The sequence below is a fragment of the Aquila chrysaetos genome, chromosome 13, assembly GCF_900496995.4.
Source record: "Aquila chrysaetos chrysaetos chromosome 13, bAquChr1.4, whole genome shotgun sequence".
Lineage (NCBI taxonomy): Eukaryota > Metazoa > Chordata > Aves > Accipitriformes > Accipitridae > Aquila > Aquila chrysaetos.
The window spans coordinates 38,649,436-38,676,509 of record NC_044016.1 but is presented as its reverse complement, the minus strand read 5'-3'; the positions used below and the strand labels follow the sequence as shown (position 1 = coordinate 38,676,509).

At 45.4% G+C, this 27,074-nt stretch overlaps 3 protein-coding genes across 7 annotated transcripts in view; 1 reads left to right on the top strand and 2 right to left on the bottom strand.

Moving 5' to 3' along the window:
- Positions 1 to 11,050, bottom strand: part of DOCK5 (dedicator of cytokinesis 5) — a 130,991-nt gene extending 119,941 nt beyond the window's left edge. For 2 of the 5 annotated variants that reach the window (XM_030034997.2, XM_030034995.2), the window contains exon 1: positions 9,030 to 9,162. The gene's annotated coding sequence lies outside the window, so the exon portion shown is untranslated. Of the gene's footprint in view, positions 1 to 984; positions 1,056 to 2,060; positions 2,630 to 9,029; positions 9,163 to 10,616 lie in introns of those variants that run through there. The other 3 variants (XM_030034994.2, XM_041128295.1, XM_030034999.2) reach the window with 3 other exon arrangements.
- Positions 11,051 to 11,264: 214 nt separating this feature from the next.
- On the top strand, positions 11,265 to 16,221 carry NEFL (neurofilament light chain). The gene is made up of 4 exons (XM_030035006.1): positions 11,265 to 12,378; positions 13,148 to 13,272; positions 14,220 to 14,539; positions 15,626 to 16,221. Exons 1-4 carry the CDS (start codon positions 11,326 to 11,328, stop codon positions 15,808 to 15,810), a joined length of 1,683 nt encoding a protein of 560 aa, XP_029890866.1. The 5' UTR covers positions 11,265 to 11,325; the 3' UTR covers positions 15,811 to 16,221.
- Positions 16,222 to 21,910: 5,689 nt separating this feature from the next.
- Positions 21,911 to 26,738, bottom strand: NEFM (neurofilament medium chain). The gene is given in 4 exon segments (XM_030035004.1): positions 21,911 to 23,041; positions 23,043 to 23,880; positions 25,150 to 25,274; positions 25,611 to 26,738. Coding segments are annotated over 4 exon segments (2,574 nt in total). The 5' UTR covers positions 26,673 to 26,738; the 3' UTR covers positions 21,911 to 22,492.
- Positions 26,739 to 27,074: the final 336 nt, after the last annotated feature.

The window sequence follows — 27,074 nt, the reverse complement described above, 5'->3', positions numbered from 1 at the left end:
CACTTAAGTTTTTCCCTTGGGCTGCACCTGCCTTTGTTGCTATCCCTGACACACCAATCCTAGGCCCCTATTAGACCACATGCAGGTAGATTCCATCTCCTTCCCTGAAAAGTCCAGAAAAAAAAGGTTTTGCTCCCTTTCTGCCCTCCCTTGTCCCCCTAAATTGCAGCTCCATGGGGGTAAATTCCCAGCAGGAGGCGCTGGAAGAGTACACGGAGCACCAAACTACTGCAGTCTTCCCCCAGGGAACTGCAAATCCAGAATTAACCCTTCCTGCAGCCTTTTCCTTTCCCACTGTGCCCAGCATTTCTCAATCCACTGCAGGCTGCTCTGAGGCATGGCAAGCTTCCTGAAGGAATGATTTAGGTCAGATTATATGGATAGTAACTCTGCCCCTCAAGGCAAGCCCTAGATGCAGTTGTACAGTCTTGGCCAGGCAAAATGAAACCTGCAATGCGTTTTTTTTGTCTCTGAACACAGCAGCATCAAACCTCAGGGGGCACTGAACTCAATAGCTTGCCTCCTGTCTTACTCATCAGGCTGCATTACTGTAAGAAATAACTCCTCCCTTTCTCTTTCCTCCCCCTCAGCTATCCCACACATATGCACTTTGAGGAGACAGCCCAAAAATGCACCTTCACCTCTCTGACTGTGCTGTGCCTACAAATAAAGGCATTTGCTTCCTACTGGCTGTGCAGTGCTGCAGGAGCAGCTGTTTCCAGGGCTGCAAGCTGACAGAACGGCTTCTCTTTCTTCAGCAAAATCTGCAGACTCATAGCACCTCATCAGTTTTCTGAACATCTGATCTCCAGAATTACTGGTCTTAACCTAAACTTCAGATGTTACCAGATGTAAAGATCAAATTCATTACAGGAATAATCCAGGTTGTGCCACTTCTCCTTTGCTCAGATTAGTGGAAACAAGAGCACTGTCATGCTTACAAATCACTTGAATACATACACAGAAAGAGCATCCCAGACTTACAGAAAGTTACACACGTCCCTAGATGTTGTGGATAATGTGACAACTTCCTCTTTGTTATCTTCATGGACACACTCAAAAGAAAAAGAAAGATTAAAAATAGGTTGCATGTAGCCACTCTTGAAGTAAAAAAACAAAAGGAATTAATGAAACTGCTTTCCACGTTGAGCATGCAATGAATATAACAAACAAACTAGGTATCTTTTCCTGAAATCATAAAAAGTTACCTTGACATCTTTTTCCCAGTACTTCAAAAGCCCAAGTACATATCAGAGCTTGTACAAATGTCTTCACTGAAATCTTTTAAAGCATATTCCTCCTTATGATAACAAACCCCTGTCTTAAGTGATCAAGAAGTGCTACTTCTATGCTTTACTTTTACTGATTATGCCACACATTGTAGAGCCACATCAGTCTCCTAGATACTGCATCTACATAAATTCTGAGAGTGAGCCTGCTTTTAAGCACTTGCAATGTAATTAGGCAAGCGAAAGCAGGAAAGGAAAAATGTTAGCTAGAAATCTGAGGCATCGAAGACTCAGCCTCTAAGGTGTTGCCTTCCAGAGCAAAGGAGCTGCAAATGCATTTCAGGAGTAGTGCCTGACTTGCCCAAGATTACAGAAAGCACAAGGACTTCCTTAAATCTGGTTACAACCATTTTTGGTCTGTGTCTATGGACTGTGCATAGATATGTTTTTCTCATGATACGAGAGGACTCTTTAGCCCATGAACATAAAGGAAACATTTCCCAACAATACAACAAAAATGTATGCACAAAGGATTGTTCCTCTGAACACAGTGACAGCATATAAACTCTTCATACCATTTCTGAGGTGTCGCTGAAAGATGCAATACACTCTCCTGAACGTTACAGTATGTGGTGCAGTAACACAAAGAGGTTAACTGTTTTATCCTGTGATTTTATCCTTCACCAAGTGAAAATTTCCAGGAATTCCAGTTCAAAGCATGGAACTGGAAGAGATAATCTTCATTGTATTTATAATGCATGAACTGATGCAAGCATAGCAACTCAAACTGGCACAAAAACTCCTGGTTTGATGGTTTAGTGAATTACATACTTGAGAACCCTTTGCCACAATCTCTTGTCTTCTTGTCATTTCTTGTTCCCATCCATTTTATCATTTCGATACCTGTATACCAGAAAAAGAGCACTGTTGAAGGACATACAACCATTATACTGATGTGCTGTAGGTCAGAGAGCTCTCTCAGCTTTACCAAAGGTCATCCCATCTGCAATCAGGCACAAACCAGGAGGCAGTGAGAATCTAGCTGTAAAACTCTTCACTGCAAACTAACAGCTTTTACACTGCTGCCCAGCTGCATTATTCTGTAGTGCAGAGCGCTGTATTGAAAGGTGAAACATGACTTTTCATGTTTGGCTTCAGTATTTGAAATATGCTTATTATAGCTTCACAAACATCCTGTTATGGATTCCATCAAGAGAAGCAGAAAAATGGGAGATAAAAGGATATATCTGGCTACCTCATCTTTCCTAATCCTGTCTACTCAGAGCTATTCTCTACAGCACCATCTCAAGTGCTTTATCCTACCTTGTAATAAATGGCCAGGTTATTGTCCTTGAAGAGCAAAGTTAATACCATTTCTAGTCAGTTCTGATGGTCGTGTTTGAGAATCAGCAGACCCTTGAAGATTTATCTCTTTTTTTTACTGTAGATGCCTAGAAACTGCACTTCTTCCAGCTGCTGCAGGAATTTCATCCCAATTGCAATGGATGAGCTAGGCAAACCAAATTATCTCCCACTCCCTGTTGGTTAATTACTGGGGCCAGTGTAAGTGCACATTTCACCATTTCGACTGTCAGACAGGAAGCAGACAATCACTTAGAAAGTAACACTTACAACCATCTGCTCAATAGCCACAACAGCCCTTTGAGACTTTGGAGTAACTAAAACAAATGACTGACTAGCTTTTGGCAATGCCGAATAAACAGACTGAGACAGGTTAGTTATAGATTCTATGTGCTTCTGAAGTTGTTATTTCAGTAATACATTTCTTTTATACAAAAGCCAGATTTATGCTGCAAGTTTCTACTAACCTGAGGGCTTTTAAAGGGTCTAAGATAGTGACAATACAAGTGCTGAAAATACTAAACCTGAAAGTCCTTAAGGTCCAGATCTCCAGAAAAACATAGGCTCCGAACTGCTACTGGCATCAATTAAGTATAAAGGAAAGATATACCCTGGGAATAGGATTAGACAGAGGGTAAGACTGTGAACAGAGTTAATGAATGTACATTTAACAAACAAGAAAAATATGATTATGATGATTAAGCCGACTGAAAAGAATCAGTAAAGACTTACTCATGTAAACGGTTTGCAAATACTTAGAAGATACAAACAAAATGTCTGGAACAGCTAAATTTAGCTCACCATTTAAGTTTTTACCACTAGTCACAGAAAGGACTAAGAGCTTATCATCAGGATAGTAGAAATTTTAGAAGACTGAGTATGACAGATCCTGATCTAATCAAGCCTTGCCTTCTGTTGCAAGGATCATGGAATGCCTAAAGGTAGAAGGCATTGCTTAGTACCTGCACAGGGCTCCCTGAAACATGTATCATGCTCTAGCTACCAACAGCAAAACAGAGACTATTCCCAGGTTGAGGTGATTCTCCCACTCTATGGGAGTAACTGTATCTTAGACTTCATAATCATAGAAGGCGATGGCTGACACATAACATTATAGCTGTTCAGATGTAGTAACGTAAGACAAAAGCCTGGGAGCTTGTCAAAACTCCAAACCCTGAAAAATTGTATCTTTTTATTATTCAGCAGTGAAAGACCACAAGATCTGCCTGTGACTCAGTTGCAGGGTTCCAGTTTTGAGCAATTCCCTTTTCACTCCCCACACTCAAAATGAAAAAAAAAAACAAACCAACCAAAAACCCAAACAAACAACAGCAGTTTTAATGGAAGTGAAATATTTCTATTTCCCTCAAAAAATTGCACAAACAAATAGAAAAAGCAGCAACTTCTCATCTGCCCTTAGTAGTAGTATCAAGAAAACACTTGAATTCTCACAGCTAATATATGCCATGAGAGCCTCTCAAACACACTGTATAATTTACAATTTAATCTATGCGTTAGAGTGGTGCAAAGCCATTTTCTCTCTAGGAGGAGTAGTGCCAGAGATTAAACCCCTGCAGACCTCTGCAAGTGTTTCAATTAAGTTATATTAGCGTAAAACCAGAGCAATAGGCTGCAATTCGTATTCTATCCCACATATGCATAAATCCTTGACTATCACCCTTAATAAGCAAATATAATACCAATAATCTGATGCATGCAAGAAGATCTGATGTAGGAAATTAGGTGCACTGGCTGCAGAAGTTTAGTAATTTTTATTCATATACTGCAGAGCTGAGCAACTTCAGCTCACTGCTGTGAAACTTAACCAGTCACCACACTGCAGTACAACAGTGAGACAGTTTTATTGCTCACTTTCCTTCTGTGTTTTACGGTCAGCAGTACCTGCCAGACTATTAAATAATGGGATGCTTATATCTTGCTAAGAAATGCTTGCACATGTGCGTGGGGGAAGATTATACACATACTAAAAGGTAGAGGTGGCTTTGTGTACACCCCACATAAATTTTATTGCTGCATATGCAGCAAGGAGAAAAATATCTCAAAGGTCTAAAGAATAACTGAGTTATAGGGAACGTATTCCTCAATTGTTCATCCAGATTCTGTGATCAAAGGAAGAACTTACCCTGGTAATCAGGAATTCAGACTATGCTTAAATTCCCTGCAGACCACAGATATAAGATCTCTCTGCCTTTTAATTGTGTATGCAGTCCATAAATAAATACTCTTTTTGACCCACATTTTATCTTTGTCATTCAGACTGGAAAGTTTTTGGATGGAAATAAGAGTCTCTGACTGCATTATGAGCCTTTCATATGCTCTCAACTGTATTGTAAATGCGGTCTCCTCTCTTCTACCCACTGTTATCACCAACAGAACTAACTTCAGTATGTGGTCAGCAGAAATGGGAAAACAGGGAAATATTTATACTGCTTGCCTCTGGATATTGCTGCTGATAGGAGTATTCCACTTCAAAAATATGAGGGATATGAAATTTCTCCTATTATTATCATCTATAGTTGCTCAAGCACATGTTCTTACAGCATACATCCCTCAAACAAAACTATATATACATAGCTATTTTCACTGAGCATTTAAAACTTTGCAGTAGTCACAGAGCTGGTTTCCCAGAGCAACTCTTTGGGGCATACCAACGCTTAGGGTCCACTTTGTCTTTGCTCCTTAATGTTCAGGTAGTTCACTGTACTGATGAGAACGTCTCAAGTCTTTAACTGAGTTCATTACTCAACATGCATGAGTACAGACTGTAAGTAGAAAACACCATTGTATAATGGCACAGGGAAATTAAGATTTGTAGGCATACATATTCAGCTGTCCCTACATATGCATGACACAAGGCATGTAACTAATCTTTTTCTGCAAAAACAATTGTAACAAGCTGTAATTTTTCAAAGGAGTTTGAAGGAGTTTTGTGTCCAAATTCCTTTGGGATTCAATGGGAATTGGGCATTCAGAGACATGTGAAAATTCCATTTGAATCATTATGCTTGGTATATATTAGATATGTGGGCAGAGCACTCTGCTTTCAGTCAGCTGAAACAACTGCATTCACTTCAATTTAATATTACTTTGAGAAGGAATCGGGTAAGAACAGTAATTCACGCACACTGAAGACTGAAAACTATTACAACCACATTGTGAAGAACATTTTAATGTGGTAAAAAGGTTTCCAAAGCAAAAAATAAAAAACATAAGGAGTGACTTAGATAAGCCGCTGGAAGGGAAAAAAAAACATGCTAGAGGTTACAAATGCCAGCAAGGTAAAGAAACAGACATTGATTCTATTGCTTTCTTCCAACCATGGCACGTTACTACTATGGGATACCTACACGATACATCTATCAGTTGCTCCATGATGTACCGTAAGATCCGATTGACTGATTCCAATCTTGCACAATCCAGTGTAAACCGGATGTTATAACCATTAAGATTGATGAGTTAAAAGTAATGAATACAAAATAAGAATTTCGTTCTCTAACTCACCAAATCATGTGAAGGGTGGGAAAAGGAATCTCTGTTGCAATTCATTAGAAGTTGATACAGCTGAGAACTGTCACAATTATTCTTTTGTATTTTATGACATCATAAAATACCACTTTTCAGGTGACAGCTTTAAGACAGGTAGCCTTAAGTGGCAGGACTTCAGTGAAGCCTACAGCCCACTGCCAACTTACAACACGCTTCTGATGTGGCCCTCGGTCTCTTGAGTCTAATCCCTGATTTCTCACGTTGGCAGAAGACCCGTTCAAAGCAATGAGACTTTGCAAATGAGTAAATGATCTCTTTCAAAATGGGCTGAGTAGGCTTTTTCAAACCACATACATTGCTCTGCAGCTGGCAGGGTAGGGGAGTTTTATTTGTCCAAGAACCTTTTTGTTTATGTTTAATTGCTGGAATCAAACAAAAGCAGAACATCTATTTAATTGATTCTGGGAGTTAAGAACTAACCCTTGAAACTGCAAGGAGGAATCTGCCATCAGGTTTTGTGGCCTAGCTTGGAGTCCTGATCCAAAGAGTAAACAAAGCTAATGAACCTTCTAATTAGACATTCATTGATAGAGCTCAGATGAAAGAAGTGGCTGGCTGTTTCCTCTGGCTCTTGTAATCAAGAGACAGAACAAACTCAAAGTGAGCAAATTAATGTTACTGTGCGCAGCAGAACAAAATTGGTGTAAGCGATAATAAAATCATAAAAGCTGCTGAGGCACTTACTATATATGGCACAAACAAAGCAAATAACTGTTCAAAAGAAGTAAGTTAAATACTTATTAGCATTTCTTCTGTGTCTTCCAGATACTGCATTTCAGTCCTTGCAGACAAAATTCTGCGTGGGCTTTGAAAATTCATGTTAGTGTTGTCTCATATTAAAAGGGCTGTTTGGAATAGAGGAAGCAGACTTCCTAAAATGCAAGATTCATTCCAATTCATAAAAGAAAAATGCTGCAGGATTAAGAGAATCAAAGTAGAACAGAGCATTTTCATTTGCACATTTCAATTCAACTCACTCAGAGATTTTGATATCATTTTAGACATATACATAAGTTCCTAACTTCAGGACAAGGGAAAGTAAATGGGACCCACTGCTCCTGCTTGTGACTTTCAAAATATTCCCCGGATAGGTAGAATATTAGTGACATCCAACAGCAATTCTCAAGTGTGTTCAGCATAGGGTCAGAATTTAAAACCAGCCCAGACAGATGTATAAATTCTAGCACACACGAGAATAAATCCCAAAGAAATTTCTTCAGGGTTTCCCCCACTCCTAGAAGTCTTAAAGAAAGAAGTAGCTATAAGCACAGAAAGCATTGTAGGGCAACTCCAAAATCCTTAACCAGACTTTTCTCAGATGGAGTTCCCAGGGGCTCTGATGAGAATTCTCTTTTTCAGTTTTTGCAACTCACCTCTCTGTGGTAAGATCAATAAAAGGACCTATAGGGACAGCTCAGCCGTAGGCATGCTCTACTGCATTCCCATGGCACTAAATACTGGCACAAAGTGTTGACTGCTACAATGGACCTGTTCCAGCTCTCCCCTTTCTCCTTCAGAACTGCTCTGATCAATCTTATCAATAAAAATCAATCAATCCATAAAACGTGGTGCCACTGAATGCCAATATGTTACTTTTTAAATCTGCAGTAGATTTATAAACCATTACAGAACACTGGGAAAGGAAATTCCTTAATCATACTTTACTGTGCATAGTATCTCTCAGGTGCCTGTTTTTCTGAGTATAGGTACCACACATAGATCAGCTCCTACGATCTCATTTTATATACTGTATAAAAAAATATGACGCCGTGCAACACATCAGAGCTACATAACATTTGCAACAGCGGGAGTGCCTGATTCCCCACTCTCTCAAAGCTGTGCCTTTATGGAGTAGAAACAATAAAGAAAGAAAAAAAAGTATGAACAATGCTTTTGCTTTTCTGACTCAGGTCTGCTCAATTTTATGCTCCTGAAATAAGACCAGGAGCAGACAGTGCAGACTTCATTCTGCCATCCACTTCAACCCCAAAGGTACTTGTTACACTTTCTGCTGAGGAAACCATTCTATGATGAAAAAAAAAAAAAAAGGAAACCCCACTAGACTTCAATGACCAAGTGTTTTGCAGCATAGGGGAATTTTCAATGACTCTGGTTGTATTCAAGTAACTTCTTGGTGCTCAGTGAGGCCCTAGCACAGGGCCTAGACCTAAACTCTTCCTTGAGGAAATGCCATTCCTACACTGAGTACGTGCTAATTACATAGTAGGTAGCAGAGGAAAATGTACAAACAGGAATGTATTTTCATGGAGTTGCTTGCTTTGCTTATGCAGCAGTAGTATGTGACTGCACACCTGCCATTTTAGCACATCACTACCATTATTTCTGTATCATTCATCATGATAATCCATATTATTTAGGTCAGCCAGCCTAGGGGAGGTTTTCAAGGGATGAACCTGGACTTGGGGTTCTTCTAACCTGAAGTTTGCGTTAGATGAAATCACGACACTCACAATTAACTAAAACAGCAAGAGAGCAGCTTTAGCTTCAGCACATGGAAAGGGACATAATGCTAAGCTGCTGGGTGACTCAGCTCATCTCTAGTGACTGCCTGCCTGCTTTTTTCAATGCAGTCTTAAACAAAAATGAGACAAATGGCACAGACCATTTCATTCTAGTTGGAAGCCACTCTTTATCCCGTTCCTCTGTTCACTACTACTTCAATGATTTTTCTAACAATAACATATCAAGGCATGTTGCCTCTGCATTATGGCAAAAAGCAACAAAAGGGAGACAAAGAGAATGGGGAAATCAGAGTCAGCACTACCTTGTACCTGGAAATACAAGTTTCCGAAGTAGGATGCCTTCAGTAGTAGCTTTCTTTTCATTATAGTAGCAAAGCTTCATCCTTACCTCTGAGTCACACTGAAACTCAACACTGCAGGGCTGTCTGCAGACATACTTTCCCATCTTCTGGCACACACTGCTGGCAGAGAGGAAGGGGTTTTCTGCTCATTTTCCCTCTCTAAAAAAATATGAGAAAGAATATTAACAGCCTACAATTACAAAGCTTATTTTCCTGGGATATGAAGTGCAGTTATTTTTAGAAGCTGAGGTATATTCATTTATTAATACACGCTATAATAAACGATATGATTAATAATTAAATCTTACACTCAAATTGAATGTAGGGGAGATTAGCATAAATCCATTGGCATGAAACAAGGTATTCCAGTTTGCTTTACTTCAGTATCCCAGACCAATTTGTGTTTAGAAGCTCACTGAACCTCTGGCCAAGCCTGCTGCGCATCTTTCCATCTGCTATAATGTCTATATTGCTCATTTCTTCCCGGGGTGCTCTGCAAGCCACACAAGCTACCTCTTTGGGGCAAAAGACAAAACCAATCTCTGTTAAAGCTAAAATGTATTAGCACACAAAACTAAACCTGTGCTGCTATACTTTGCATATTCAGTGCCTGAATAATGGATAGCTGTTCTAACATGCATGAATGCAATTGCTACTGACATTTAAATCACAAATTTTGAATAAAATTTTGAGCAGAAGCCTCACTTGCAGTGCTTATAAATCAAGAGCAATTCCATTGATCTTCAGAGGGATGCTTTAGATTTGCAAAGTAACATCTCTCATCAGCTCTACTGTGATATAGTGACACATAAGCCTTTACTAGCTCTTAGTATAGTTCATTCCATCTAGCATGAGCTCAGATGAAAAGAGACTGCAGCTTTGTACCTCTGATGAGCCATTGCCCTTCACAGCTTAATATCCCTCATATCCAAGTACCCTGAAACATACGGAAATGACACCACACAACAGGTAACGTTCTGTTTGAGATCACTAGAAGACAGTAGGAAACATGATTAAAGTCAACCTCACTCTACCTTCCCTAGATGACTGGTATTAAGCAAACACCTTTGTGCCAGAACTACTTAAGTACCCTTGCAATTAGTGACAGGCATACAGATTAATTTATGCCTGTTACCAAGTCCTTCCCCTTTCTTTAGGAAGCAACAAGCATTTTTGTGGTATCTCTCTCTTAATAAACATCCCCCAACCCGTGCCTACATTTATTCCTTCCTCAAGAAAACTTTGAAGAGTTTGGTTGGTAATATATTTGCCCTTCTGACTCTGGGAGACAAATTATCGTTGCCTTTTTGAGCATCCAGTGAAGTCCGTGCTCAATACGTTCCCCGCTTACTTCTGATAAATCTCTACTATGTAAATACTGCTTTGTTTTAATCAGCCAGTGGCTAATAATCTGGGTGAGACATAGCTGCGACGCTGCTGTCCAGCTTTAGTCTCTGGATTAGCCAGATTAGGCAAGGATAAAATATTCAGTCTCCATAGTCCAAGTCTCAGACAGGCTTGCCTCTGGAGAGTTTCAAGGAACAGAGGAAGCAAAGCTAGGTAACTAGACGTTAATGTATTCTGCTAGGACTGCAAACCACACGCCATATTTGTTTCTGCATTCACGTCGTTACCTGGTTGTTAGGAACCACTTGCAATAAAGGACACGGCCAGGGCAGCGAGAACTCAAAGAGCACGCACACACCTTGCGAAAACCGCCAATCGAAGGAGAAAAACACGCTCTTTACGTAGGCGGTCCGAGGGTTTTGAGGTGCAGCGAGGGCTGCGCGCACCCCAGCCTCGCTGAGGTGCCGGGCCTCCCCGAGACCCCCGCCACAACCTCCCCAGGGCTTCTGCCAGGGGGGGTTGTGAGGAAGCGGGGGATGAGGAGAGAGGGGTGTTACGCACAGCCTGGCAGGTTGGGGGGGGGGGGAACAGCAGCTAGGCCTGAGGCGAGGTGGGCCCCAAGCAGGCCCGAAGGGGGGCCCGAGAGAAGCCCCCGGCGAGCCCGAAGCGGGCCTGAGGCGAGGGCGATGCCCAGGCGCTTCCGACGGGGCCACGCCGGCACAAGCTGACAGGGAGCACCCACCCACCCGCTCACCCGCCCCGCCACAGCCCGCCCGGAGCCCGCGGCGAGGCGCGGAGCTACGCGAGGGCCGCAGCGAGCCGTACCTCAGCGCGGCACCGCCCCGTACCTCAGCGCGGCACCGCCCCGCCCCGCCCGGCGGCTGCGCCCGCTCGCCCGCCCTCCCTCCCCGCCGATAAATAGGGGCGGTCGGGCGGCGCCGGTCCGCAGAGCAGCCGCCGGCAGCCTCCCCTTACCCCGTCCGCCTTCCCGCAACCATGAGCTCGTACGGCTACGACCCGTTCTTCCCGTCCTACAAGCGGCGGTACGCCGAGAGCCCGCGGCTCCACGTCTCGGCGATGCGCAGCGGCGGCGGCTACAGCTCGGCGCGCTCGGCGTACTCCAGCCTGTCGGCGCCCGTCTCCTCGGTGTCGGTGCGGCGCAGTTACGCCGCGTCCAGCGCCTCGGGCTCCCTCCTGCACTCGGTGGACAGCCTCGACCTGAGCCAGGTGGCGGCCATCAGCAACGACCTCAAGTCCATCCGCAGCCAGGAGCGGGCGCAGCTGCAGGACCTCAACGACCGCTTCGCCTGCTTCATCGAGCGGGTGCACGAGCTGGAGCAGCAGAACAAGGTGCTGGAGGCCGAGCTGCTGGTGCTGCGGCAGAAGCACGCCGAGCCCTCCCGCTTCCGCGCCCTCTACGAGCAGGAGATCCGCGAGCTGCGCCTGGCCGCCGAGGAGGCGACGAGCGAGAAGCAGGCGCTGCAGGGCGAGCGGGAGAGCCTGGAGGAGACGCTGCGCGGGCTGCAGGCGCGCTACGAGGAGGAGGTGCTGAGCCGGGAGGACGCGGAGGCGCGGCTGCTGGAGGTGCGCAAGGGCGCGGACGAGGCGGCGCTGGCGCGGGCGGAGCTGGAGAAGCGGGTGGACAGCCTGCTGGACGAGCTGGCCTTCCTCAAGAAGGTGCATGAGGAGGAGCTGGCGGAGCTGCAGGCGCAGATCCAGTACGCGCACCTCTCCGTGGAGATGGACGTGTCGGCCAAGCCCGACCTCTCGGCCGCCCTGCGCGACATCCGCGCCCAGTACGAGAAGCTGGCGGCTCGCAACATGCAGAACGCCGAGGAGTGGTTCCGCAGCCGCTTCACCGTCCTCAGCGAGAGCGCCGCCAAGAACACCGACGCCGTCCGCGCCGCCAAGGACGAGGTCTCCGAGAGCCGCCGCCTGCTCAAGGCCAAGACGCTGGAGATCGAGGCCACCCGCGGCATGAACGAGGCGCTGGAGAAGCAGCTGCAGGAGCTGGAAGAGAAGCAGAGCGCCGACATCTCCGCCCTGCAGGTGGGGGGGGGGGGGGGGGGGGAGGCTGTCGGGGGCCACCCTGGACACGGGGGCATCGCTTCTAGCTCCCGCCGCCGCGGTGCGCCAGGCATCGCTCGTCTGTGTGCCCGTGAACCCTTAACTGTGTCGCGCCAAGAAAAGGCGCATCCTTAAGCTAAAACTAGAAAAAGCACGTAGAGGCTTGAAACAAAACGAGTTTCGTGCGTGCTTTAGTCCTCGGGTAGCAGAAAACCGGGCTCGTAACGTTGAATAGGGATGGAATAGCAGGGTGTGGGTACAGGGGTGTTTAGTCCTCACGTAGCAGAAAACGGGGCTCTTAAATAGGGATGGAAATAGCAGGGTGTGGGTACAGGGGTGTTTAGTCCTCACGTAGCAGAAAACGGGGCTATTAAATAGGGATGGAATAGCAGGGTGTGGGTACAGGGGTGTTTAGTCCTCACGTAGCAGAAAACGGGGCTATTAAATAGGGATGGAATAGCAGGGTGTGGGTACAGGGGTGTTTAGTCCTCACATAGCAGAAAACGGGGCTCTTGACATTAGATAAGGATGGAATAACAGGGAGTGGGTATAGGGGTGGGAAAACCCTGCCAGGGAAGGTGGGGTTTGGTAAATGGTGCCCTTTTGGCTGAGGGTGGAGTTGGAGACGTTCGCTTTCTGTCTGCGAGAGCAAGATTAAGTTAATAGGATTGGAGAAATTCCTTGCAAGATATTACTGCTAGATATGGAGGAATTAAGAATTTTACCCTGTCGATATTGTTACTTCCAACAGGATACAATCAACAAATTAGAGAACGAGCTGAGAACCACGAAGAGTGAAATGGCTCGGTATTTGAAGGAATATCAAGATCTGCTCAATGTGAAAATGGCCCTGGACATTGAAATCGCAGCGTATAGGTAGGATGGGGGGAATGTTTTAGTAAGGGATCAGGTTCCCGTTCTCTCTTCAAGAGAATTAATTTTATTTATCACTCCTCCAGCAGAAATTTTCATAGATAAGTGTCAGTTTAATCAGGTCTTCTCCATTGTCTTGCTATTGGAAGAAGCAGTGCTTTTGAGGTAAAATACTTGCTTAAAGCAAAATCTTCAGTGGAGCAAACCTAAGCGAGTATAATGGTGTGTATGTATATGCATACAGAACTCTTAGCTCAGCAATATATGATCTCGGTTCTCCATCTTTACAGATAAAAATACCTGTTCTGTACATACAGTGAAGAGATTTTTGTGTCAGTGGAACTTCTTAATACAGATGGCTGTGCTCTCAAAATTGGAAGCCTCTTACATGCTTTTAAGAACGGGCTTTGTTTCCAGCTTGCAGAAGCAATCTCCTGCAAAGCAAATATTTTACAGCAGAATTGCTTTTAAATAGCTGTTTAATGTTTTGTCCCAGATACTGTTAGACGTGGCAAATGCCGAAACAGAATTTCTGTGAATGCCACAAGGGGGAATATTGAGAAAGTGACTATAAACCCTGTCTAATAGCTGAACATAACATCAAATTGTTAAATCTGCATCGTTCTCTGAAACCCTACAGGTTACCAATATACAATTCTAACCTCACCTGCTATAGGAACCTAATCCTAGAGACCTTTTCCCCATTATTTCTTCTAACAAGGAAAAGTATTAATTCACCAGTAATGCACACATCTGAAACAAATTTTTCCAAGAAGATAGGGTAGCATTGCCACATAGTTATTCATTATAGGCTAGTTTTTGCACTCCTAAGTATGCAGTTTCTAGGGCTTGTGCTGCTCAAAGCATCATAGTATCTTGGTCCTTAGCTGAATCTGCTGAATACTGCTGCAGCACAACTAAGTCATTTCTGCTTGCTTTTTGTCTGCTAGGAAACTGCTGGAAGGTGAAGAGACCCGACTCAGTTTCACTAGCGTTGGAAGCATCACCAGTGGCTACACCCAGACTGCCCCGACTTTTGGCAGGTCTGCCTACAGTGGTCTCCAGTCCAGCTCCTACCTGATGACAACCCGTTCCTTCCCCACATACTACTCCAGTCATGTTCAGGAAGAGCAGATTGAAATAGAGGAAACAATTGAGGCTGCTAAAGTGGCAGAAGCCAAGGCAGCACCTGCAGAAGAAGGTGAGGAGGAAGAGAAAGAGGAAGGTGAGGAAGAAGCAGGAGGTGAAGAGGCTGAACAAGAGGAGGAAGGTACTTATAGTTACTTTCAAATCCCTCTCTTTCATGCTTCACCCTGCTTATACGGGGTAAAACCCAGAAATCCTGATGACTAAGTCTAATGATTAGACCTCTCTCCTTGTCTGCTCACGTGAGCAGAGGATCATGGGATTAAGCACACAGCATTTAAGCAGGAAAGCCTGAACATTGAATGGAAGATAAGGTAAACATTCAATATCAGGCGGATTGTAGGACTGATGATATTCCCTTGGAAGTCACTGGGTGGGTTTTTTTTCCATTCAAGTTTCCACAAACAGGAATGATAATACTTCAACAGCATGTAATATCACATTCATGCAGCAGCAAACAGTACTTAGCATTACAGACATCCTCAAAAAGAAGGGATGAGGACATCCTGGGCTAAATACTAATTTCCAGAGAGTAGCCTGTGATAATAGGAACATCAGCTGATGTCTGTGGAGGTAACTGTTGGGTTCAGTGGATAGCAGTATCTATTGCCTGAGGTCTAGGTAGTTTTCTTGTTCAAGCAAAGTATATGCCACTTCCTTGCTGCAACATAATTTATTTGCCAGACTCTCATTTTAAAGAAAATGAGAAGGAATAGTACCCAGGGTTGCTTTTCCCAACTTCAGTTGCATGGCTCTGAAGGATTTAACCTAAACATACCTGAAATGCATTGGTTGCCATTGAGCTATTCTAGGAGTTTATTAGTGTAAAGATTAATTATAATGAAATGATAGCTAAAGAGCCAATTGGAGAGCAATGGCAAGATTCCATTTTGAACTCAAGCCTTTGGATAAGGCTTAAAGCAGTGAGTCCAGGGTCAATATTTTTCAAGGCCATGGTTTTGAAAAGACCTATAAAGTGTTTCACTCCCTCTGAAATCTAGGATAAGTTGGTTGTGTAGTTTTGTTGTTCTGCCTTGCAAGTCCCAGATAAATGTCCCTGCTTTCATGCAAAATCAGTTGCCAGCCCTGTCATGTTTAGCTGGCTGCCATCCGAATGTGTTGGGTTGAAGGGTGCAGGTGTGCTGGCTCCCCTTAAATTGGGATTAGGAACAGTACATAGATGTGAAATACTTCTTTTTGTCTTTCAAAGGTGCTAAGGAAGAATCTGAAGAAGCCAAAGAGGGTGAGGAAGAGGAAGGAGAAGGAGAAGGGGAAGAAACAGCAGCTGAAGAAGGGGAGGAGTCTCAGGAAGCTGCTGAGGAAACTGGTGAGGAGGAGAAGGAAGAGAAAGAAGCAGCAGGAAAGGAAGAGAGTGAAGTGAAGAAGAAGGCTTGATTTTTAGGCAGTCTACCTTTCTCATCAGGTCAACAGAATAAAAGATGATTGACTGAGCTAAAATTGCAGTCTCACATATTTAATTCAGTGACCACTGAGGTTTAAAGTTAATGATCTATGATGTTTCTCTCTGTGCAGAGTATCAGTATGCTTGCAGAGCACCCACTGGCTTGCTCCCTGAATGCCGCATGGTCTACACGTATGAATTCAGGGGTTATGTCTTTCTTGGGTGATTCAGAACCTTAAAATTTAAAATGGGGGGAAAAAAAAAAAATAAGTCATGGGAATGAAAGTTATCTTTAACTTGCATTTAAAATAATTATGGAAACCTTGGGTGGGTAAAATAACGGAGGCTTCAATAAGTATGTGCAATAAAGCTAGTCAATAAAGTTACAGAAATGCTTACACTGATTCCTTGTATGTGTCATGTGTCACTAATGCACTTAAAAGGTTGATGAAGTGGTGTATCACATTCATCTTTCAAGCCTGTGTAACCAGGATATGGGATACTGGTTTCTGTCTCTAGCTGATATGCTTGGGGGACTAGTAGGTGGGCAAAATTTCTTGATGGGGCTGTAAAATTTCACATGGAAAGCTTGCAATGGTAAAAATACACTGGTGTCCAAATGCGCTGTTAGCTTTGTCGTGGGTCTCACTGGGCTGTTGCATGCATGCAAGCACAAGCTCCTTTTTACCTTTTGGAAAAAGAAGAAATTTTAACAAACCAATACAGAAGCCAAATGCAGACGTGGCTGTTAGACATTGAACAACTTCCTACCAATGTTTGAGAGATCAGTGATGAAAGAATGACGGGATGTAGCTGAGACTTGGAGCAATGTCTGTATATTTAAAAAAAAAAAAAAAAAAAGCTGTGGTGAGGTGTTAAGAGGGAAGGACAATGTAGGGTGAATTCTCTCTGCCAGTTGAATGAGCTGCCTTTCCAGGGTGCTGTCTTAAAGTCAGTCCACAATGGACTGAAGAGGCTCATTTTCTTCTGAGAATTTGTCCGGGCCTTTTAAAATTTTGAGTGTGAGCTAAAGAAAGGTCTGATCTGTGATTGGGCATGAAATAGGAACAGCTGAAACAGCAGCAAAGCCTGGCAATTCTGAAAGCAATGTTAATGTCCTATGGTCTGAGCCTACTTATTTTCAATTAGCTGAAGTTGGTGCTTAAAGTTAAACCTTGTGCTAAGGACAAGTACTAGACAAGTGCTGCACATTAAACCATTTTAAATAAACCCGTGGAAACCCATCTTAAAACAGGCATTACGTGGCTGCACTAAAACTTTTCACAGTCCCATGTAGCTAGATGGATTTTTGCATAGGATTTGAGGGTAACTTTAAATTTCATCCACTGACTTCATGGTATCGGTTGATTTGCATTGGTTCTCCTTGATGGCTCTGTTCAGAGAGAAAGGAAGTGTCCTTTTGTACAAATTTTAGGCGTGTTCCAAAAGCACCTGCCTTTTCAGTGTTGGAAGAGTTATAAAGAAGATGATGGATGAGGTAAGCATTTAAAACAATTCTTTACTTCTGTGTTCCCAGGAAAAACAGCAGGAGAAAGAAAAAGCAGCTTTGGTAAAAACATTCAGGAAACAGAGCTTGTATGCATATGTAATAATTCCAGTATCATTTCCAAATGCTTAACTTCCCTCACCCCCGCCCCCCACCACTTTCTTGAGGTTTTTGGTGCTTTTGAGAACCAGAAGACAAGACAATTAATTTTCCCTTTCTTCAACATCTCTTAAGTCTTTCTTTCCACATTTCCCTTCTGCTTTTAATGGAGATTTTTCTACAGATGTTTATGCAGACTTATTCTTACAGAGCAGATTTTATTTTCTATCTCCAGGAAAACGGTGGTGAGCCATGGGGGGTACTTGCAGTACCATGGGCCAGAGACTCGACCATGCTGTTTGCTCAGCGCTTTTAAAAGATATCCATGGGGTTGCAGGAGAGCTGCTCCTCTTGGTATGTGATACCCTTAGTTCAAACAGCAGAATACTGAGTCTGGGAGATGGCGGTTGGAAATTCACCCAAGTGCCCTATCAGAAAACTCTTAGCGTGGCACCTCAGTTGGGAGAGAGGTTCTGCTCGTACGGAGCAAAAACCACGTTATACACCAGATCAGAACTCATCACAGCCATTAAAGCCAAGACACTGTTAAACAGTTCGGTGTATATTAAAACCACTGCCCCACCCTGCCTTTTTGCAAGCGCTCTGAGCTCCTTTTAACTTTTCAATACCTGATTTTGCTTTCTCTTTCATGTCTCTTTTTGCAGATAAACTCCTCCTTCAGTCAGTCCTTTGTATCCCTTTCTCTTCTGGGAAGCAATACAGCTTGCAGCTCTCCAGGGTGTTGCAGCCAGGCTGCTAGGGATGCTCTCAAACCAGCACACTTAGAGATACAACAGCAAACACATTTCTCCTTGCAGTGTATCTCTGTCCGATCCCCACTCCTTATGTTATTTTTAATGTATTGCAGCTAAAGGAGAGATTTCACGACTCCACGGGAAATGTGTGAGTCACAGCCATGGCAATGAGCTGCAGAGAGTGACAAGCTGCAGTGACCGTCCAGCCTGGTTTGTCACCCCCAGTCCTGCCTTGCTGCTAAGGTAAACTGGTGGGAGGGAGGATGGAAGCGTGCGTTTGCGTGCTGAAGTGCTCTCAGGGTTGTGGGGATCCTACTGCCAACACTTGTTTTACCTTTGGAAATCCAGAAGCTCGCTTTGACGCAATGCAGTAAAAGCAGGCAGAGGGAGGCACGATAGAAAACTTTAACCCAAGTTGCAGCTGCAAGTAAGTAAAGCCACGAGTCTGTCCCTGAATTTTCTCCTGCTATTTGGGCAGAGGGTGTCTGGATCAGGCCAAGATCTCATCACAGGGAAGACAAATACAAGGAGGTCCTGAATGCTTTTCCTGAGATACACACACACTCCCACTCAGCAAGAGGAAGACTTGTACAGGAATAATATCCAGATTCTAGGAATTTACCTTCTAGTAACTAAATAATTGACAATTCATCATCTGCCGCCTTCCTAGATTACTTAAGGGTAGTTTAATCCCGAACAGAGATGGAAGAAAGCCCTGCATGCGAATGGGAAAAGCACAGACCCTGATGCCTGGAGAAAATTCTAGTGCCTGACTCAGCTCCCTGGCAAATGCAACCTATTTGTGTTTTGTAACACTTCCCAGTTTGTTTCCACCTGGAATTTAGTTCTGGGATGCTGAAAATCTCTTAATCAGAGCATCTCCACATCCCGGTATGGTAAAAAGATCCTGGTTTAGAGCCCTCCAGCTCCTGAAGTCATGGGGGTCTTGGTAGCCCACCTTAAATAAGATGCATAAATCTTCACAGGAACTTGCTTTAATTATTGTTTTTCCCTTCATGGAGTCTTTCGTATTGATTAATGAACTTCTGTGTCTGAAAGTAATTAATCCCTTCACTGGTTATGCACAGTCTGAAGAAGTAATTGGTGCAGAACAGGCAAATAACATACTATTTATGCATCTCTGCCCTGGAATTATGCTATCTTTTGAAACTGTTTGATTGCAGATGTCAGTAGACAAAACCTCTTGGCAACATTAAATGTTAATCAGTTCTTATAGTTTTATAAATATTTAGAAATGTGTTAACCAGTTGCTTATTTCTCTTAGGATTTGATGGAAACATTTGCAGTGGGAAATAGGCTGAACTCAAAATCTATTTTGTGTGTTAAAGCAGAGAAAAAAAAAGCAGTTGTGGGTAATAACTAAGGGCTGCAATATGTTTTGGGTGGAAAAGCGGGGGGAAATGAGGATATTTTGAAATACAGCGTGCCAGTGGGTAGCCCAGGAGTTTACCTCCCACGCAGGCGATGCAGTGAATTCCCAAAACCGTTCAGTAAAGTCAATGTAACCTGGACAGAAGTGTTGATACAGCCCCTTTGCACAAGAAACCGCAATCCTGGTTGGACTGCCGATGTGCAAGCAGAATTAAAACACCACAAATAATAATCTCTAGGTCCTTGCAGCTGTATCTTACCGGAACTGAAAAGAAAGCATAACATGAAAAATAGCAAGCCAGTTTGGGATCCCACCTGCACCTGCGTAAGCCCACGTTAACAGTGTTCTTGAGTCTCCCACTGACATTGAAATTTAATTCACTGTACAAGGTGACCCTTCTTCATCTCGATGCTGAAGATGCCTGACTTTCTATGCTGAGGGGTGATAGCCCGCTGGCTTTGCAGTTTGTGACATTTTAGAAGATTCTAGAACTTGTTTGGAACACGTAAACAGAAAGTTTTATGTTAAATATCGGTCTCTGCTTTAGTTTTTGCGTTTAGTGGTGGTGTTCTCTTGAAAATTTTGATTAGACCCAAGAAAAAAATCATTTCAATGCTCACAAACCAGTGGGCATTTCTGCATTTTACCATCACTTGGTGCAAACACTTACTGACAATAGATGAGTGTGCCTGGGCTACGTAACTTCTTATTCATAAAGGTACAGTTATTTTTATGTCACCTACACATGTAACTTTCACAAATAAGCTCACTACAGAGAAGCTGCCATTTAATTTGCTAACTCTGCTTTAATTAAACGTCACTCAAGCAGCAAGCTGTTGAGCACAGATTTCCATTATTGATATCAGCAGGAGAAACATTCATTACTTTGCTACACAAAGACGCTCAGATTTATTTGAAAGGCTTATCTGCTGTGGACTTTTTACAATTTCTCCGGTGAAGAACATGCAGAACCCTTTCAAGTAAAAACTACTTGATCTTCAATTATTGATAGGTTAAAAGAATTCCAAAGAATTGGAAGGCATATGCAAATCATAGATCTTGATCAGACCCCTAATTAGTCAACAGATTTCAGGACAGTCCATGTACTGAACCCAGGCTTAAAAATGATTTGCATTTCTTTGCTAGTTATGGGAGGTAAGGCCGTAGCAGTGCTCTTCATTTTCCTTTTGAAATGTGATGGAAATAAACACAATATTAATCCCATAATAAGACATATTAGTTCCCCAAACTGGAGTCAGGGCCCTCCTCTTTTTCCCCTTGTTTCATTTATCTCCATTTATTTTCCACATAGGGGGATTTTAGAGGCCCCTTTAATTGGCTTTCTTCTTAATAAAGCCAACCTGGAAGTGGCAGTAGACAGGCCAACGCTCAGAAGGCCTTTCTATTGGAAATTAAAAAATGCTTTAATTTGGTTTTATCTCTCAGTCATACCAGGTATAATCTGAGCTCTGCCCAGCCTCAGTTCAGACTCTGGAAGGGTCTCATTTCTATAGCTATTTTCAAATGGACAAATATGTAAAAAATGAGTTAGGAGTATTTTTGATACATGATACCGGTATAATCTCCGAGACAGTTTCCTTTTTCCAGGAATTTATTTGCTCTCAATTTTGGAATTTTGTGCTTAGAGGCAGGTTGCACCTGTTGATCATTTGAGGCAGACACTTGATAAGGATGTTCCCATATAATTAAGGCAGGAAGGGAAAAAAAGAATCAGAAGCTATCCCATTTTGATGAACACATGGTGTCTTGGTTGAGCTTATTTAATGGGTCTTTGCACACTTAAGTGACAAACCGGTGTCATAGAAGATAGCCTGTCTGTGAACCAGTCAGGGTACCTTCACAGGAAGATCAAGGAATGATCTAGAAATTGCCACATCTTTAAGGCTGTCCTTACACGTTGAGACTAGCACGCAGGGAAGAAAATTATACTTGCAGCAGAGTTTAACACTTTTACTACGAGCAGGATTGCTCCAGTAAGTGATGTTAGCAGCACATGGCTTACAGACCTTCCCCTTGCTAGCAAAAGCAATTGCAGCCCCTCTAAGCACCTAAAGGCCGGGCAACAGAATTCAACAGATTCCTCTTTGCTCTGGAAAGCATGGGCTATGGCTCTTAAGTATTTGCTTAAACCAGCTCAAGTATTTGTGTTATGTTACAGGAAATTGGTTCATCATACCCAATTCAAACTTGCTTTCTAAATGAGGACACTAAGGAAAAACTCAAGCAACTTTTCAACCCATGCAACCATGTTCCTGTTCAGGACAAAGTATCGAACTTCAGGGAAGGATTGGAGTCGGAAAAAAAAGTCACCAGACAAGTCACATTTTCAGTATTGACCTTTATTGAGCAAGAACTGCTGTGACTGTTTTACATCAAACAACAAAAGGTTGCATACTGTGCATGTCAACTAGGTTCTCCCATGAGCAAAAAGTCCACCCTAATTGCACCAGTGAGGTAAACATAATTATTTATAAGTAGCTTTTTTTAAGGCTAGGAGAGTTCTGGTTCTCATGAATATTCTATTACTGTTTTCTGTTTGTTTTTGGCTCAGTTGGTTCTTTGCATAATACATCTTAAGTCGTTCCTCAGATATGTCCCTCCAACAGCTCAGGAAATTCAAAAGCTTCCTTTGCACATTTCATCTCATGCACTATTATTAGTATTATTTTTTTTTTTAGATCCCCAAGCTCTGTGGAGGGAGTACATCTTGAGCCTGCATGCATTCCCCCCCCCTCCCCTATATTGCACAAAAAAGTAAAATACTGTGTGTCTGGAGCCTCCATGAGAGAACCCGTTCTGCTTTGAAGCCGTCACTCACATGCATTTTGCAGCTGTCATATGGCTTAACCTTTTGCACCAACCCAAGCTCTTTAATTTTTTAAATTTAGCTATGATTTATTTTATTCGGTCTCTTTAATCTCTTTTACTATGGCATGTGAAGTAACTTTCTCCACTTTCTTGGTGGACACTAATTTCTCCTCAAAGCTTTCTTCATGTTCCTCTACCTTCTGAGTGACCGTCACCGACTTTGTGATATATGTGGTTGTACTGTCCCCACCTTCACCAGTGATTTTCTCTGCTTTTTTGGTTACTACAATTTTCTCACCCTTATCATCAATTGGGCTCACATCTAGGCCATTGGTGACAACTCCCTTGTCTTCCTCAACCTCCTTCTCTTTGGATTCCTCCGCTTCCTTTTTCTCCTCCACCTCACCATTCACTGCAATGTCTTCTTTCCTGGACTCCTTCTCTACCTCTGCACTAATTTTTGTTACCTTTGTGACAGTGATGGTCTCCTCCACCACAGCCTTTTCATCTTTGACCGGCGAGGCCGGCTTCTCCGGAGAACGGGGCTTTTCTGGGGTGGCCGGCTTTTCCGGAGAGCGGGGCTTCTCCGGGCTCGCCGGCTTTTCTGGGGTGGCCGGCTTTTCCGGGGCGCCGGCTTTTGGGGGGCTTCTCCGGGCTCGCCGGCTTCTCCGGGGTCACCGCTTTCTCTGGGGTTGCAGGCTTCTCCGGCGTCGCGGGCTTCTCCGGGGTCGCTGCCTTGTCTGGAGAGGTTACCTTTGGTGTGGTGGGCTTCTCCGGAGATGCTGCTTTCTCTTCCTCCTTGGCTGGTTTCTCACCACCTTTCTCCACCTTCGGTTCTTTTCCTGGTTCTGCAGCCGTTTCTTTCTGGGCAGCCTTGGCCGGCTCCGTTACAGGGGATTTAGGGGGGGATTTAGGGGGTGACTTGGAGGGAGGGGTTTTGACCTTCTCTACCTTTGCTGCGACCTCTTCAGCTTTGCCCTTGGCCTCAGCTTCTTCCCCCTCTTCCTCAGCCTCCTCCCCTTCTTCCTTTTCCTCTATTTCTTCTTTTTCAGAACCGCCTTCTTCCGCTGCATCAGATTTTGCAGCTTCTTCTTCCTCCTCTGCTTCCTCTTCCTCCTTCTCTTCTTCCTCAGGTGCAGCTGCTTGTTCTGCAGCAGCCTTCTCGGAAACAATTTCTTCCTCTACAGCTGCTTCTTCTGCTTTTTCTTCCTCCTGTTCTTCTTGCTGGGCCTTGACTGCCATTTCTTCTGCAATAGCTGCAAGGGCATCTTCCATTTCAGACTTTTCATCCTCTACCTTTGTCTCTTCAATGATTTCTTCTACAAACTTGTGCTGGACCTTCAGCTTTGGTGGTTCAATTTTTGTTTTCTGAATTTTAGTGGATGCTATTGTGACAGATGGTTGTCTGTGCGTGAATATGGGTCCAGTAATGCTTCCAGAGAAGGCACTGAATCTTGTCTCTTCGCCCTCCAGTAGCTTCCTAAGGGAATCAGAAGGAGGAGAAAAAAACCCAAATGAGCGTGGAAACCCAACATAAGGGACAGCTATTAGAATATTTCCCTGTCAGCAGGATGAAACCAGTTTGTATGTGGAATATGCTAGAGCCGATCAGCATAATCCATCGCTCGCAGCCCCAGTTCAGCTTTCCTTGAATCAGCTCTTTTGCAAAAATCATATTCAGCAAACAGCTTTTAGCTTGGTTTGCATGTGGCAAGTGTAACACCTTCAGCTGATCAGTTGAAATTTATCCTTAATCTCAAAAAACTTTATTATGGCATAAGTCAGCACAGCGTATGGCAAAATAATTAACTTCATAGGATGCATTATCACTTAGGCAAACTGAGACTTTGACACAGCCAACACACCCAAATCAAATATTGTGGCTGAGACATTGAAAGCCAATTAGAGCATACGTCCTAGTTCAATAGTTTGGGCATCCACCTTTCTTGTGCGGCTATGAAAACTGAAGAGACTTTTGTTCAGCTAACTTTGGTAGCAAACAGCTACAGACCCTAGGGTATCTGTGTGTTTGTCTGAACAGCCTCAGGAGTTTAAGCAGATCTGGAGATGGGGGTATGGGGGGGTGTTCTTATTTTTCTTACATTCAAATGCATGTTTTTCATCTAAGCCTGTGACCCAGAAAAATCAGCAGTTCTCCGATGAGAGTTCTAAAGTGATGCAGAGGAGACTAAAAAAACCTGCCAGGTGATGGCAATAGCAAGCAATGTTCCTGCTCCAGATTAGAGCGGATGCCTTTAAAGGAAAGTTGAGCAAGAAAAGCAAAAGTGACTGTGACAAGCAGATTGCTTGAAACCATGATCAAGCAAGTGCACTGTCTCTCTCAAGCGATAAAAGGAAATTCAAGTGACAAGCACCGCCTGGTTGGCGTACGCAAAGTAAACAGGAATTAAAAATAAGCTTGTCTTTTGCTGCGTCTTCTGCAAACAAGGGCAGAATGCGGCACCAGGGTGCCACCGCACTGAGTCATGCTATCCTGTGCCCACTGAGCTCGCCGGGAGCTTTGCCACTGGTTACCAGAGAGCCGGTGCCTAACGAACTCTGGTTTCTTACTGCAGACGCTCCTTGGGTCTGTGTAGATTTTGAAGTGGTTGTAGTAATTTAGCCAAGCTCTAATTTTACTTGGGTTCACCGCATGCAGATATTTCTTATCTGTGGTAAAGCTTCCCAAGCCAGCAGCATCTGCAGTGCTATTAATATTCCAGACACATCCGCAGTGATCCTACTGTACCTGTATGCAGCAATTTCAATATCCAGGGCCATCTTGACATTGAGGAGGTCCTGGTATTCCCTCAAGTGACGAGCCATTTCCCACTTTGTTCCTCTAAGCTCGTTCTCCAGCTGATGAATCGTGTCCTGCAACAGAGACACAGAAAACCTCTGTGACACAGACACACGCTTCACGCAGAGCCAGCACAGAAAAAAAGTTCTCAACGGGGACTTTCAGAAACTCTTTCTGCCACCCCGGGAAGCAGTGCCAGGGTCAGAGCAGCACCCACCCGGCTCCCATCGCCCTCCCCAACACCTCCTGGCCCTTGGGGGGCCCGGCCCAGCCGGCGGTCCCTCCGGCTCCCCCGGCACGCATCCCTCACCGAGCCGGTACCCGGCCACCGCCACCATCCCGTCCCCTGACCCCCGACACCCCGCCCCCCCAGCCCGGGCTCGGCGCAGCCCGGGTGGCCTCCCCGCTACCTGGTAGGTGGTGAGGTCGTTGTTGTGGCGTTCCTCGATGTCGCTGAGCTGCCGCTCCAGCGACTCCTTGGTGCCGCGCACCGACTCCAGCTCGATGCTCTTGGACTGCAGCTGCCGGCGGTACTCGGCGATCTCCTCCTTGGCGGAGCGGATGGCCTCCTTGTTCTGCTCGGCCGCCTCCGTCAGCTTGGCGTAGCGGCACTTGAACCACTCCTCGGCCTGGTGCATGTTATGGTCGGACTGGCACTCCAGCTGGGCGCGGATCTCCTTCAGCGCCGTGGTGAGGTCGGTCTTCAGGTAGTCCTTCCTCTCCACCGTGGCGTGGGAGGCCTGGAGCTGCGCCAGCAGCTCGGCCACCTCCTCCTCGTGGTTGCCCCGCAGGAAGGCCACCTCGTCCTGCAGCGACTGCACCTTCTTGTCCAGCTCCGCCCGCATCAGCGAGGCCTCCTCCATCTCCTTGCGCAGGGCGCGGATGGTGGCCTCCGTCTCGTCGCGCAGCCGCGCCTCGTCCTCGAAGCGCTCCCGCAGGCGCTGGATGTCCTCCTCGATGTGCTCTGAATCCAGCTGGATCTGAGCCTTCTCGTGGCTCACCTGCTCCAGGGCACCCCGCAGCTCCCGCAGCTCCTGCTCGTAGGCATCGCTCAGCTGCGCTCGCCCGGCGTGTTTCTGCCGCAGAGCCGCCAGCTCCGCCTCGATCTCCTTGTTCTGCTGCTCCAGGTAGTGCACCTTCTCGATGTAACCGGCGAAGCGATCGTTCAGCCCCTGCAGCTGCTCCTTCTCGTTGGAGCGGCTCAGCTTCAGCTCCGCCGCGCCGTTCAGCAGCGAGGACTGGCTGACGTCCAGGCTCTCGCCCGAGCTCAGCACCGTGGAGCCGTAGGCGGCCCGCGGCCCCCCCACGTTGGAGCGTTTGTAGGAGGACGACACGGTGCTGCCCGAGCCCCGCGACCACGATTGCGAGCGGAACCCGCTGGACGGGGAGGCGCTGGCTCGGCTGTAGGTGGCCCGGGTCTCGGTCACCCGGCGGTACGAGGGGTTGCCCAGGGGCTCCATCGTGTAGCTCATGGCTGGGTACTCGGGGGGGGAAGGGGAGGGGGGGAAAAAAAGTGGGGGGGTTGGATAGCGGGCGGCAACGCGGCGCTTCTCCGGCCGCCGCCGCCCTTTATATAGCCCGGCCGGGCGGGAGGCGGCGGGGCGGCCCCGCACACGTGGGCGGGGGGCGGCCGCCCCCCCCCCCCCCCGGCCCTGCCCCGGCTCCGCCTCCCCCCCCCCGGCCCGCCCCGCCTCCCCGTCCTCGCCTTCCCCTCTCCTGCCCCCTGCCCCGGCTCCCCCTTCCCTTCCCTTCCCTCCTCCCCGCTCCCCCTTCCCGGCCCCCCAGCCCCTGATGCCCCCCCCCCACGCCCCCTCCCCGTTCCCCCTTCCCCTCGCTTCCCCCGCTCCCTCCCCCCTCTTCCCCTTTCTCCCTTC